The sequence below is a fragment of the Sinohyriopsis cumingii genome, unplaced genomic scaffold (assembly GCF_028554795.1).
Source record: "Sinohyriopsis cumingii isolate HCF-2022 unplaced genomic scaffold, ASM2855479v2 utg001850l, whole genome shotgun sequence".
Taxonomy (NCBI): domain Eukaryota; kingdom Metazoa; phylum Mollusca; class Bivalvia; order Unionida; family Unionidae; genus Sinohyriopsis; species Sinohyriopsis cumingii.
In genome coordinates, this window is record NW_028316070.1 from 25749 (window position 1) to 40996 (window position 15248).

A 15248-nucleotide genomic window follows, 5' to 3' on the forward strand; every position below is an offset into this window, starting at 1 on the left:
AGTGTGAGACCATACCATCTTAGTTTACATTTCTCTACAGTGGTGAGCAGATTTTCTTAACATCCTATTGTACTTTGGATTCTAATGCACACCTTCTCATTATAAATGTGGTCTAAGTATGAGGTGTTCAGGATTCTTCGATAACATCTAATCTCTAAGGCATGGATTGTTCTCTCTAGTTCCACTGTGTTGGTCCCTGTTTCACATTTGTATTGAAATATGGAAATGACGTGGGAGTGCATAAGCTTAATCTTGGACCCAAATGTAGTGTTGCTTTCTTTCCAAAGAGGCTTCATCCTATACAGTGCAGCTGTTGTCTGTGCAATCTTGAAAGAACCTCATGTCGCACCTAGGTACTTGAAGCTTGTCACTGTACACAGCTTCTGACCATTCCATCCTATATATTTTTTGTTGCTATTTGAGTTGTCATTAGCTTGGTCTTTTAAGAGAGTGGGTGAGAGGAGGCACCCCTGTCTGACACCAACTGTAGTTCTGTACCAGTCTCCTATATTGCCATTAATGAGAACTCTGCTAGTCACCCTGTCATACAGGTTTTCTATAGTGCTGATTAATTTTGCATTTATGTTGTATATCCACATTGTGGCTCACAATGCTGAATGTCAGTGAAGACATGATAGAGGTCCTGTTGATGCTGTAGATACTTTTCACAGAGGATTCTTAGGTTGAAGATATGTTCTACAGTTCTACATCCTGCTCTGAAAGCAGCCAGTTCTTCAGCAATGATGTGCTCTACTTGGGGTTTCAGTCTGTTGAGGATGATCTCAAGCATAACCTTGCTAGGGTGACTGATGAGGATGATTGTTCATTACTTCATTAGTTCTGGCACAACTGCCGATTCCCTTTCTTAGAGAGAGTGATAATGAGAGAATGGGTCTATGGGGTGGGCCATTCTCCTGTTTGCCAGATTTTGTTGCATATTATTATGAGGACATCTGTCACAGAGGTTCTTCCTGCTGGAACAAGTTCTGCTGGTATGTTATCTACCTCAGCTGACTTACCTTTCTTTAGAGCCTTTATTGCAACCTCTACTTCTTCCCTGAGGATTGGATGGTCAGCCTCTGTTTTGGTCAGTGGGAAGTTTAGTACAACTTTGTCTCCAGAAGTCTCCTGGTTGTAATGCTCAGAACAGTATTCTGTCCATCTGTTAAGAATGTCTTGGTCTTCTGTGAGATTCTTGCCATCCTTGTTCTGGATCATGATAGATCTCACCTGGTTGTCTGTTGTTAAGTCTTTCACCAGCTGGTATGCCTTTTTACTGTTTTTCCTATTTCAGGCTTTTATCAATTTCCTGTGACCAGTTTTCCTTCACTCTCTTTAAGCTATTCTTAATCCTGTTGTTAATCTCCCTGTATTTATTTGTCTGCTCATTTAAGGTCTTCCTACTTCCTCATTAATTTTCTCCTCACATCAAAGAGGTCAAAGATATCTGCTGTCACCCAGGGCTTCTTTATCCTATGATGTTTGCCAAGGATCTCACTGGCAGTGCCTATCACTGTCATGTTGAAAGTGGTGATCAAGGAGTCTAGGTTGATTTCTTCAGCACCCAGAATTGTGAGTGCTGCATATTTGCAACTAGTGATGTCTCAGATGTTTGCACCATGAATGAAACCTGATCCTAACATGTCTTTGCCTTTTGCTTTTCCTAAGACAAGGTTTGATAGTCATCGTCAGCAAGTTGTGGTCACTTCCTATGCCAGCTCCAGGGAAGCTACATGTTCTGGCAGTGTTGATGCTAGACCAGAAGCATTTCCTCACCAAGAGATAGTTAGTCTGATTGTGGTGTAATTTGTACACTATCACTGAAAAAAAAACCCAACAGAGTGTACAATTTTCAAATCCAGTTTTTCATCTTGATATGGTCGATTTAAAAGACCTCATCCATTGCAACTTCTCAGTGAATGAATCCTCTTCATGCTTACATCTAGACTGCATGATAGTGTTGACTTAAATGGAGCTGTTATTGAGACATTTTCAGTAAGTTTTCATTATGGCAAAAATATGAATACTGTTTGTTATGATATGCTTCCAGTAAGTTTCTATAGTGGCAAAAATATGAATACTCTTTGTTGTGATGTGTTTCCAGTAAGTTTTCATGGTGGCAAAAATATGAATACTCTTTTTTATGTTATGTTTCCAGTAAGTTTTGGTGCTGGTAACATATGAATAGTCTTTCTTGTTTTGTTGATAAAACATCTACATTTCTGTAAGTAATTATGTATTACCACTATTTCAACATATTCTTTTTCTTTTAAGCATCGGATCTGTATTTTTAGTATGCAGGCAATGCTAGTTTGTACAAAAAATGTTGTGTCTCTATTCTTGAAATGGCAGTTTTACCAATGTTTGCAGTTTCATTTTGTTAATTTAAACCAAGATTGTCACTCAGTCATTGACCACTTTGTACTCTGCTTAGCCACATTGCTGACAAGATTGGCATCACATTCAAATTTCTTATAAAATCTAAAATCTAATGATTGTGATTTCTCTGCCATCATTATCGAATTACACCATCTTTTCTGTAAACAAAACTAGTCCTACGTCTTAAAGTTAACATAGTATGTGTTTTCTGTAAACAAAACTAGTCCTAGATTTTGAACCTCATGTACAAGCAAAGTTTAATTCCATTGTTTTTTCATTTGATCAAATATTTATTAATCTTCCTTTTATTTGTGCAGATTTGGATCCTGTTGTCAACAAGCACTTATTCCACTTTAGTTACTATAACTTCCTATGGAAGGATGACATGCATGGAAACTTCAAGGAGTTCATTACATCAGATCCAGGAATGTTTGCCATCAAACGTGAAGTGGAAAGATTCTTGTATATTGAGAAAAAAGTGCTAGGGATTCCCAAAGTGCTTCCAGTGGGATCGATATGTTTACATACGGATCCCATCAAAGACTCCTTACATGGGTTTTCTTTGGCTTGGAAAACCCAGTTTGCATCTGTTCTTCATGAGGAAGCTAAGGTAAACATGACAGAACATTCAAATAAAGATGACTTTGAAAAGATTAAAAGAGTATATTGTATGTATAAACTTTGATCATCTTGGTGTAGTTAATAACCCATTTATACAAAATATGTTTGTGTCTAGTGTCACTATATATATATATATATATATATATATATATATATATATGTCACTTGTAAAAAATGATTCCAAGCAAACATAGCAATATTATTGGCAGTTACTTGTATGTGATTAATAGAAAATCTTAATTTTCTTTGCATGTTACATGAAAGTTATAAAAATGGCTCAGTAAGATCTTACAAGCGGCTCAAAATAAATTTTATGTCTAATACTTAGGTTAAATCCTAACTATTTTTGCTGTTACAGAAAAAACTAGACCAGGCTGTGTTGTACAGATCCAATGTGACTAACAGACTAGAGCTCCATGTTCAATCTTTGGATCAGCTTAACAGTGCTCTACATCTGCTGGAGGAACTCAGAGATATGGAAAACAAAATCGACAATATATACCTGCCAATTGAGACTATGTATGCCAAACTCAGGTTAGTAGAAAAACTACTTGTAGCTGTTTGATATCAGATTCTCAAAGATAAGGCAAGGATATAAATGATGGATTAACTCAGTGGTATCAATATCTTCATGACTGAAGAGGTGAACAGACCTCTGAATAGGCAGATCTCATAACATGAAAAGTGGAAAAAAGTACTAATAGCTATATTTATGTTTTCAGTTCATTTAATGATTCCATAATACTAGAGTTTGCACCACTGAATATTTGATTTAGAAACATGAAATGATACATGACTTTTTTCAGAGAGTTTGAGTTGCGTCTGCCGCGTAATGAGGTGGAGGAAGTGGATCAGCTCCGAGAGAAGTGGCAAGAGTTGATGGATCTGGCAGATCAAGTCCAAGAGGTGCTGCTTAAAGAGAGACGTGGAGCTTTTGAACAGGAACTTGACAAACAAGTCAAGGTCAGATTTTTTTGACAATTGATCATTCTGCCTTGAGTATTATCTGTTCATTTGTTTGTTATATCTTTTTAACCAAACTGGGGGCTGTATTTTTTAAAAATCTTATCTTTATTAGAAAGTGCTATTGGGACTGATTAATAGACAATTTACTAAAACCATTCTGTTTTTACTTAAACAAATCCTTTATTACAGATTTCAGAAAATGCATTTGCCAAAAATAAAAAGTTTATATTGTTATGACTCTATGGTCATAAACTAAGTACAAGAAAGAAGCAAAACCAAAAAGTTTTGTGAACTTAACAAATAATTTAATTTTGAAAGTTATAAAATAAAAATTTAAGAGGAACTTAGAGTATTATGAATTGAATCCAGAATAAGCCTAAAAAGTTCTATTCAAGTCCACAAGAATCAAATGTTCTGAATGAATTTTGCATCCTTGAATATACTGGTCTGCCAACAATCCTGATATATCAAAATGGCATTATCCAGAACTCCTTTGAATAAATTCATAAAAGTCCCAGAATAATATTTTAGTCTATTAAGCACTTTATAGTTCCAATGAATAATCTAAACAAATGTTTCCTCTCAAATAATATCTTAACACAACATTAAATACATCTGCAGACTGATGCTACAACAAAAACATAAGAAATAACAATGAAAAAGTTGTCCATCTATACATACTTATATACAAGCATAGGGGATGAAAGCACACTTTGCTCCTACTAGCTACCTGAATTTTTACAAATATCCCACATCATAAAAGAAGCCACTTGATCTAACCATCCAATGTGAAATAACTTAATGCTTCTAAGAATCCAACTGACTCCACCAGCTAATGAGATATTACCCCAAACTTGTCAACAGGTTTTATTATTAATATTATTATTTATGATCATAAACACCTGTGTAAACATCTGTTTATAGATCCTATGCAATCTACGCTTTTAAATGTCTTAAAATAGAATTTTATTCCCATGTACAAACATTTGTTATCTATAATCTTTATTATAGATGATCATTACAATTTACAGTCATGAACAAAAATTACGGACCACTGGGGTCAAACTCCAGCTGAGTCATACCAAAGACTTACAAAAATGATAATAAAAGTTGCCTAGCTTGGCAGTTAACATTAAGAGGTTAGTGTTAAGACATGGTCAGCCTTGTTTCAGGATAATGTGACTGGGTGGGACACCATGCTACATGTCTGCAACATGATGCTCCAGTGCTAGACATCACTATAAACTGCCAAACTGTGGACATTGCAGCGATATGACTGAAAAAAAATTATACTTTAAAAATCCAGATTTCTCTCTCTCTCTCTCTCTCACACAGATGCACACACACACACACACACACATACACACACAGTACTTATGATACAGATGCAATCATGTACCAATAGTTAATAAAAAATAGATATTCATAATATAAGGCAACCAGTACACATATTTGTATTTGTTTTTGCATGAGGTAATTTATAATGATTTTGTTGCCATCTTACTTAAGTGACATTCAAGATAAAACTTGTGATTTTCTTTTCAGACATTTGTTGTAGAAGTGATCCAGTTTAGAAATGCTTTTGATGCCCAGGGACCAGCAGTTCCAGGAATTCTTCCTGAAGTAGCCGTGTCTCGGCTGCAAGACTTTCAGCTGAGATACAAAGCATATGATGCCAAGAGGAAGACACTAGATTCAGTTTCCAAGTTGTTCGGCATTGTGTGTAAACCCTTTCCTGAGCTTGACAAAACAGGAGAGGTATGATGGGGAAATGATTTTTTGAATCTTATTGAAAACTTTTTAAATCCACCTACCCATCAATCAAAACTGATTATTCAACATTTCAGCAGATCACTGACCAGTCCAAGATTGGATTAAAGTTATATTGTACAAGCTCATTTGTATTCATAGGTTTTTTGTGCTTATCTTGGATTTGGACCTCATGAATATTTACTCTATAACATATATAAATTCTTTTTATCATAACTCCACTATTTTATCAACTAGTTTTTGTGAGTTTTTCCAAATACCCACCAAAAACTCTATTTAAAGTATTGTTTTTCAAAACTTTTTTTACATTAGTTGGAATTAAAAATTTTAAAATATCTGAAATTACTTGCAATAGTAAGGAACTATAGTTACAAGTTTATAATATCCGTAAACACAAATTTCAGTTCATTAGGTTAATGTTTTTTAATTCATTTTTCTGTCAACTGCAGGAGTTAGACTTGCTGAGTCAGTTGTATGGCCTGTTCCAGAAATTCATAGCATTTGACACAAAGTTCAAAGACACACTATGGGCTGAAGTAGATCTAGATGCTTCATTCAGAGAAGTAAGTCTTGTATCACCTTTTTCTCACCTGTGTAAGCCATTTGAGAGCTATGTCGATAGTTGAATTTCTGTGACAAAATCTTGAACTATATTCATTGTCTGTGTTGTTGTTGTTTTAGGGTTTAACGCCATTTTTCAGCACATGATAGGCTATACATGGCGGCCAGTATAAATGGTGGAGGAAGAACCCGGGAAAACCCCGGAAAGAACCACTGACCCACGAGAAGCTACTGGCAAGCTTTCTCACATACCCACATTGGCCGAATCCGAGACTCGAACACACGCAGACAGAGGTGAGATGGCAGAGGTGATCCGTAACGGAGAGTGCTTTAGACCACTCAGCCACTCGGGGCCCCCATTGTCTGTGTTGTTCATGGTTGTATTTACGTTATTTTTAAACAGTTATATCATATATAAAGAATCATAAACCACACCCTCATTAATCCATTTCCAGATAACTTGCAGATCTCTTTATAATCCACTAAGATCCTATTTTTAAAAGTTCTAAACCAAACTTTTTAAAAAGTCAAAACAAAATTTTAAAAAAGGATGATGATAAAGTAAAACTCTCTTGCAATACTCCTGTAATACTGAAAGTTCAGTAATCACACATTTTAAATTTAAAATGATTTTTAAATATAAAATGTCTGATACTCTTTTCGTATTAATTGAGAATAAAAGAAAATATGTCAGCATATAAAAGTTTATTGTGATGCAGACTTTTTAGTCTTGTATCCAGTGACTAGGGCATCAAGAACATTGTGAAATCAAAAGGATTAAATTGCAGTTGTAATGAGTTTGCTAAGTTGGTTTTATTTTGACAACTTCCGTAAAAATTGCAGACATCACAATAACAGTCAGGTGCAGGATCATATGAATTTTCTTGTTAAAATCACAAACAGCAGACAATGCAATGTTATTGCTCAAGAATAACACCCAGAAGTTAAAGAAATGGTCTTATCTTGGATTTCTGGAAATTATTTTTGGTCAGTGGAGTGTTCATCTCTTTGAGTGACTCTTGTTAATAGAAGGATTATTATTATTATTATTATTTAAATTATGGGGGATTTCATACAATAGTATATCCATGAGAAAACACTGGAGTGGTGGAAATCTTTGTTCATTCACAAGATTTCAGCATTTTGTTTAATGGAGGAGAGCTTTCTCATTTTTATGTTTAACTGTTCCAGTTAGGAGCCATATTTGTTTGAAACTGTTTTTGACCTGGAAATTTACACAGAATAATCCAGCATTGTACTGTTGTCAGGTAGGGAACTGATATGAGTACATTATGATAGGTAGATCCTGTTATCCCATCAGAACTATATTCTTGCACTCACAATCAATTCATGGCATGGAAACTGGGACTAGGTTTTGCCTTATGAATGACATGACATCAGTATGCAATACAACTATGGTAATATTGTTTTATATTAAGCAGTTTTACTATATTGTATGGTTTACTTGTTATCTATAGGTGGAAAGTTACTGGGATGAGTGCCTGGCTTTGCCCAGCAAGCTGAAGGATTGGGATGCCTACAATGACCTCAAGACCTCTTTACAGAACTACCTCGAGGTCTTCCCACTTCTCAACAGCCTTGCTTCGAAGGTAAACTCCTTAGTCATTGAATTTTGTTGGTGAAATATAGTACACAGCATGATATTTGACCTATTGTTTTGGTGGTTTGTCATTTATAGCTTTGCCACAAAGGTAGAACCATTTCTTAATACCAGTGTTGTCATTTATATATGGTGTAAAAACTTGTTATCTGGATATAAAATCTTTACTACTCTTCCAATGGTCTCTTACTATACTATAAAGCCTCTTTAGCATAAAACACATTCGCTGATATAATACAGGTACAGTCATGGATTTCATTATAAAACACAATTCCTGATATAATACAGGTACAGTCATGGATTTCACTATAAAACACAGTCCCTGATATAATACAGGTAGGGTCATGAATCCCATTAAGCAGGCTGAATAAAATGTAACATTCACCAGTATAAGGTAACCTCACTTAAAACACTGGAACTCATGGTTCTCATGAAAAGTGTTTGTTATGGGACCACTGTATTCATATTATTAGTATGCAGATATTATAGTACAGCTTCATTTATTAACTTTTATTACATACACATTTAACCTTGCCTGGTTGATCTGGCATTTGATAAGAATTGTCAATCCATATTTCCATGTCACAAACCCAGATTAGTATTTTGTAGGTGTTTTCTCTGATATCTCCTTATCTGTATTCTTAGGTGCACTGAATCAGATGTATATAAATCCAAATTCATTTTGAATTTCATTCACATGATAATGTTAACAATAATGTAAAGCTTAAAATAGGGGGTATGTAATAAAAAGAAAACTTGCATTTTTGTTTTTTTTCCATGATGGGGAAAAGAACTTTTTTATATGGCTCATGAAGATGTCTCCACCTGATGGCCTTGACCTGTCCCTATGCCATATCAAGCTATTCTTTATGCCAACTCAGAACAAAACTTGAGTTTTCAATATGTCGTCTTGTGATGGAGGTAAATGCTTCGGAGTTTTTTAAAATTAAAAACTTTCAATCAGGTTTCCAGATAATTAGTTTTACACCAACCTGCTGTTAAGACCATTCCCTCTGCAATGTAAGTTGGGCCTTTAGGGGATAAAATGGTAAAAACTATAATCCTTTTAATGCATGATAAGAGAGCTTGTTATTTGAGGGGTGGCCTGTTATCAAAGGATGACCTTTATTGACAGGGTTATTATGTGAGGGGATGGGACCATATTGTTCAATAAATAAAGACTAAAAAAAAGATTTTGTATCTTTTCAAATATTTGCATATGCATTCATTACTGTGACAATATTTGTTTATATGATTGTACCTTCTGTATATCTTAGTGTGTTGGTGTGTGTAACACAACATATTGTTGGTCAGATTACTTGGTTTTCTATCCTTTGTACCCTTGCAGATATGATATACATGAGTATAGAACTGATTAAAACACTAACTGCATGTTTACAGTGGGAACAGAAGTAATGACCTCAAACTTCAGAATCAAAACTTTTCCCAATGTTCTTAAAATAATTATCATGACATGTGATTTGTATGTTGTGAGTTTTACCAAACACAGTCAACAGAGCATTATTTTACCTTTGTAACTGTCACATATATACAAGGAAATATTATTAAATGTTTTTTTTCTAATTTTAAAGCAGCATCTTTAACCAATATTTTCAAATTCTAACTCTAAGATCTCATTTTTTTAACATGAAATGCATGAAATGTTTAATATGTTATTCATCTATTAGACGTTTGCCTTTGTGTGACGCGAACCTGATAGCCTGAAATTGACATCATTGTTACTTAACAAATGCAGTGAATTTACTATTTATTGTTGGGTAACGATTTCCATTGAATTTGTAGGTGTTAAATACAGATGATATTTGATTTATATAATAGATGTGTTCCTGAGGTTATGCTGTAAATTGAAAATAATCATGCTCTCTTGGTGAGCTATGTGCTGCACATGAGTCACAGCACATGGCAACAGCAATGGCATAAAAGAAAGCACATTGATGCATATTGGCATTAAAATGAAAGTAAGTAAATGGAATTGGTGTTTAGCGAGCATCACCTGTATCAAAAATTTAAATACCCCAAAATAATGTTGCAGCTGTAAAGACAAGAAGAGGTTCTTCTCAAATCACATACCATGACAATATTCCTGTTTTCAAATCTACATATGTTTGAGACCTATGAAAATAAATGAATTCACAGTAACTATGATGGTGTCCTTTTAATTTGCGACACAATACATCAGTCATCATGCCATATATATATATGCAGGATTAAAGGAACGTATTTAGTCATATACAGTTGTGTGGGACAGGAAATCTAACACCAATACGTACAATGGATCCTCTGAACCTTGTGTTGGACAAGAAATCCCACACTAATACATATGATGGATGCTATGAATCTTGTGTGGGACAGGAAATCCCACACTAATACATGTGATGAATCCTATGAATCTTGTGTGGGACAGGAAATCCCGCACAAATACATATGATGGATCCTATGAATCTTGTGTTGGACAAAAAATCCCACACTAATACATGTGATGAATCCTATGAATCTTGTGTGGGACAGGAAATACCACACTAGTACATGTGATGAATCCTATGAATCTTGTGTGGGACAGGAAACCCACACAAATACATACAATGGATCTTATGAATCTTGTGTGGGACAGGAAACCCCACACCACTATATATGATGGGTCCAATGAATCTTGTGGTGCAGACTTTGTTAGGTGAACAAGGTAGACTCTACACTTAAAGGTTTTAAGTATTGTCTCTATTTGCGGCATAACCATCAACTTTGATTCCCCTCTTTGCATGCTATCAGAAAGTCTACAAGAGTCCATTACCTGTAAGTAATTTATGAAGATTAGCTTATGTTTTGGTTTTTGATATATCTTAATCTAATTTATTATATTTTTGAATCCAACTAAATTCAGTATAGTCTGTATAAACATACCAGATAATGCTTTCAATGGAGGGTTGAAAAGAGAGCTATTAGGCATGGTTCCCTGGTGTTGTTTTGATGATTCAAATACTTAACTAGATCTTTTAGATTAAATTGTAGCTTTTACAATGGTATAAAAACATCAGGCTTTGAACTGAATCAGATGTACTCTATTCTGTAGATGCAGTCTTGCTAACTATTCTAGTCTGCCTGAACATTTTGGAATATTTCCTAACAGGTCTTCATACTGTCATGTTGTTCAAAGTGTAACTGTAAGCTTTTTATTTCAATGACCTTTCTTTAGAAAATTTCCCTAAACCAATGGAAACATTCTTTCTTAATCAAGTGAAATAGGAAACATAATGGCAAGAATGAGAGTAACTCTTTAGAAAGGTATTTTTGGTAAAGTTGATAAAAATGCAAGTTTCCTATTAAAATTAGATGACTATAGATTTTCTGTATACAAAAGAGAAAAGCAGTTTAAAAGATCTGGCCTAGTTTTTTAATAATTTCAGATTGTACTTGGCTGAGCTGTATTTTTCCAGAAGTGTTGATAGTGTCTGTGTTTTAATATAGAATAAGAATGTGATACAGCAGTCAAAAAAAAAGCAAAATAGAAAAATAGGGTTAATCTATAATGTAAAGAAGATTTTTTAAAATTAAGAGTATTATGGACAAAAGAGCATATCACAGAAGTAAATTCCTTTAATTAAACTCTTTCGAGAAACTTTCAGAAATTTTCAGGCTTGGTGATTGTGCCAAGCATTACAAAGAAATACTCTTTAGTTTGTTTAAAACACTTTATTTCTTAAATTTTTTTATGCCAATATTTCCATTGTACTTTCATAATATTACTCAGATTGAAATTCCCAGTTTAATAATACATGGGATATTGTTAATCTGTTCAGTTCATACTTATTATACCATAATTACTCTCAATTTTTCTCTTCTTATTGGCACATGCTTACAGGGAAGTGACAAATATGATGTACCTGTAAGTAAGATGATGTGACAGTCATTTGTTTTTTGCTAATAAACTGCTCAGTGACTGATCTTTTGAGAGGGTCATCTTTGCAAAATAATTTTTGGTTTCATTTAAGTGTTTGTAAAATGTTGTTTGCATAATATGAATAATACTTGTGACTGTTTGAAAACCTACTCCTTCCTTTACAAACAGTAAATTTAGACCATTTTATCCTATGGTACATGGGTGCTAACTTGATATCTATACTTGATATAATGAAGTATTTATTAATGTACTGACAGACTTTAAATTGCAACAAACTAGAATAGGGCATTGTTTTTCTGTATTCAACAACTATGATTTTTCTTTTTGCAAGTTCTTTCCAACTTCTAGTGGAGAGTGTGACCAAAAGTCACACTGCATTGTCCCACAAAAACACTTAATGTTGTTTTTGACTGTATGTGAACATTCGGAACTAGTAGCATTAACCTGCTTGGATATGCCTTTAAAATTGTTGTATTTATTCTGCTTCATACTGTATGTAACAGTGCTATAACGTTTATTATAAATGGTGCCAATTGTTTTTCCATTTTTTATCATGGATTTCTCACTACCTGGGGTAGCTAAATTTTAGAAGGAGACAATGATGTATTTTTTGTGTCAATTCCATAGCAGTTTCACATTTTCAGCACATATTCAGAGGAATCTGCTTTTTCATCATACTGAGCTACTCTTGGAAAATTTAAGGAGAAGAGCAAGACGTCAAATAGGGTAGTGTTCACTCGTGACTGTCAAAAAGGAACCATTCATTAAATTTAAACTGGAGCAACTGCAGTGGCTCACCATCACTAATTGCCATACTTTCAACTGCATGGTCCGCAATCCTCTCTTCATATCACCCCCTGGACATTGCTAATCCTCAGTCTACTGCATTTTCAGATTGTCCTCCATACCCCACCTTCCCCTCCAGTACTCACCATCACTCCCAGATAGTAACCCAAAGGTCATAGTGTAAAATATGTCACATGCATGATGCATCTTCCTAATGTGACTTTATATATACATTTTTGTCAGAAAATGTCTGAAAATGCTATAGTAATTGAGAAGTTTGTAAATCTGACTTTTGACACCTATAAGGGAACCCCAGGGGTGAGATCCAAAGATGACAACCCTCTTGTAGATTGTTGCCCTAAAGGCAACATACCACAAAATTTCATGAATTTCCACTATGCAGTTTTGGAAAAGATGTTATTATGAACAGATCCATAATAAATCACTGAAAATCACTTTGTAGTACTGTGTGGAAATAATTGACAATATTTTTATAGAGAGTCAGTGGGCAATTAACTTCCTGCTGATTCAGCCTTATAAATTGCCTAACAAGGTTTAATTAATTTCCTTGTTGATTGGAATTCAATGTTGGGTAAAATATGTAATAGATTGTATGCATTTCGATAATAGTTTTGCATTTAGTTATTTTTTAAAATAGTTTTTAATACAAGATCTTTTATGTCAAAGACATTAATTAGCCTGCAGCTTCAATTAAATCTGCACCATAATAGCCTTTTTTTAAACTTCCCATATACAGCTTTCCCTCATTATAATGCACTTTATTATAACGTATTTCTGGATATTACACAGTACAATTATACAGTACACTGTACTACTATGGACCACAAGACAAAAATTAAACCAATGAATTTGCCTATTAAATGCATAACAGTATGGGTTGAAAGAAAACAATATGAAACTTTGCATTATATCATTATTTCCTTTTGAAAACTTTATTATTTGACATAATAAAATGCACATATAAGTAAACAAATATATTTAATTTGCGTATAATGATTATTACTGTATGTTTCGTTTTCCTCACTGCTCCCACAAACCTTCAATAATTGTAGCTCTGTGCAGTTTGGTTCATAATAGACCCTAACTACTGCATTATGATGAGGGAGAACTGTACTTCATTTTAGCTGAATGTAGAATTAGATCAGCAGAGTGACTAACGTGAGTAGTGTTGACATTGTTTACAATAATAATATGTTTTTAAATGTGGTTGAGATTAGTGTATGTATTTTTATATTTACATGAATAGCATAAGTTTCCAATATCTCTAACATCAGCATGTCATGACAACTCTAATCTCTTATCAAAAACCCCAAAAGGTAATACCTTAGCATGTTTCTCAGCAACATCCTTCATACTTCTCTGTCTGAGAACAAAATACTGTACACTTTGCTGGCCCTCTGGTTTAAACCCTTTGCTGAAAATTGTATTTAAAATTCTTTCAAAATATATGACCTGAAAAACAAATATGCTTCAGGATATAGCAATTCTAATGTCTTGTATCTGAACATCTCCATCTAATCAAACAGAAGATGAATTTAGCAATACATGTCTCCATCTCATCAAATATAAGGTGGACTTAGCAATAATCATCTCCATCTCATCATATATAAGTTGGACTTAATAAATGCCTCCATCTCATCATATATAAGTTGGACTTAACAATAAATGTCTTAAGCTTGTGGCTTAGATAGGGGGATACTTTTGTTTTTACAAATTTATCATGTTTATGACTTAGATAAGAGGGTACTTTTCTTTTTACAAAGGGATAATTTTTTGGTCTTTGACAAAAGCGTGCCTTTAAATTCCTGCATTGGAGAACTCTAGAAATCCACGTGTTAGTAACCCATGAATATAAACAAGTTCACTTTATCAAAGAGTTATAAGATTTTAAAATTAACTATTCATTAGTATCAGCAGTTTAAGATTATTTTTGTATTGACTGTTTATCTTCATGATTCATATCCAAGTTTTGTCTTTGTACAAAACATGGTAAACATATGTTTTGCATTGTTTTGAGCTTGTCATTGTATAACAGTAATAATATAAGGGGGATATATATGACCATTTGGGTGTTTATCATCTTGCACGCCATACAGTTGTGTCTGCTTTGAAACAAGGTGAACAGACTTAAAGTTATTCCACTTGTAAACTAAAAAGGGCCTGGATAATAAAAGTGTACATATCATATTTTATACAGCCCTATGATCCAAACACATTTTGGACCAGTTGAAATGTTAGGAATACACAACAGTGTACAAGATTAAACAAGATCATCATAAGATGAAGTATAATAAATTGATCAGAATGCAAATTTTGTTCCAATTTTAATGGAATTTAATGTAGCAAGTGTTTAGATTTATAGACTTTGAAAGATGAAACAGGATAATGATTTCTAAGTTACTCAAAAGTTATAGCCATTATTGATCCGTAATATTTACATGCATTTTAATATTTATAATTACTTGTGCTGACTTAAACTGAGTATAACCCATCTTTGTTTTTGCATGACATGCTTTAAATTACAGGTTTTATTTTGGTATACAATTGACTGGAGTTTGAATTTGACATTTTGTGTAACACATTATTCCATCCACATTGTAAATTTTA

General features: G+C 33.8%; 1 protein-coding gene across 1 annotated transcript in view; it reads left to right on the forward strand.

The window, feature by feature from the left end:
* LOC149771451 (dynein axonemal heavy chain 5-like) overlaps positions 1–15248 on the forward strand; it is a gene marked incomplete at both ends in the record, with an annotated part of 186111 nt that overhangs the window by 24139 nt on the left and 146724 nt on the right. The window contains 6 exons of the mRNA XM_089948431.1: positions 2697–2989; positions 3359–3534; positions 3807–3963; positions 5512–5724; positions 6186–6299; positions 7776–7907. Coding sequence (XP_089804557.1) covers positions 2697–2989; positions 3359–3534; positions 3807–3963; positions 5512–5724; positions 6186–6299; positions 7776–7907 — 1085 coding nt within the window. The remainder of the gene's footprint in view (positions 1–2696; positions 2990–3358; positions 3535–3806; positions 3964–5511; positions 5725–6185; positions 6300–7775; positions 7908–15248) is intronic.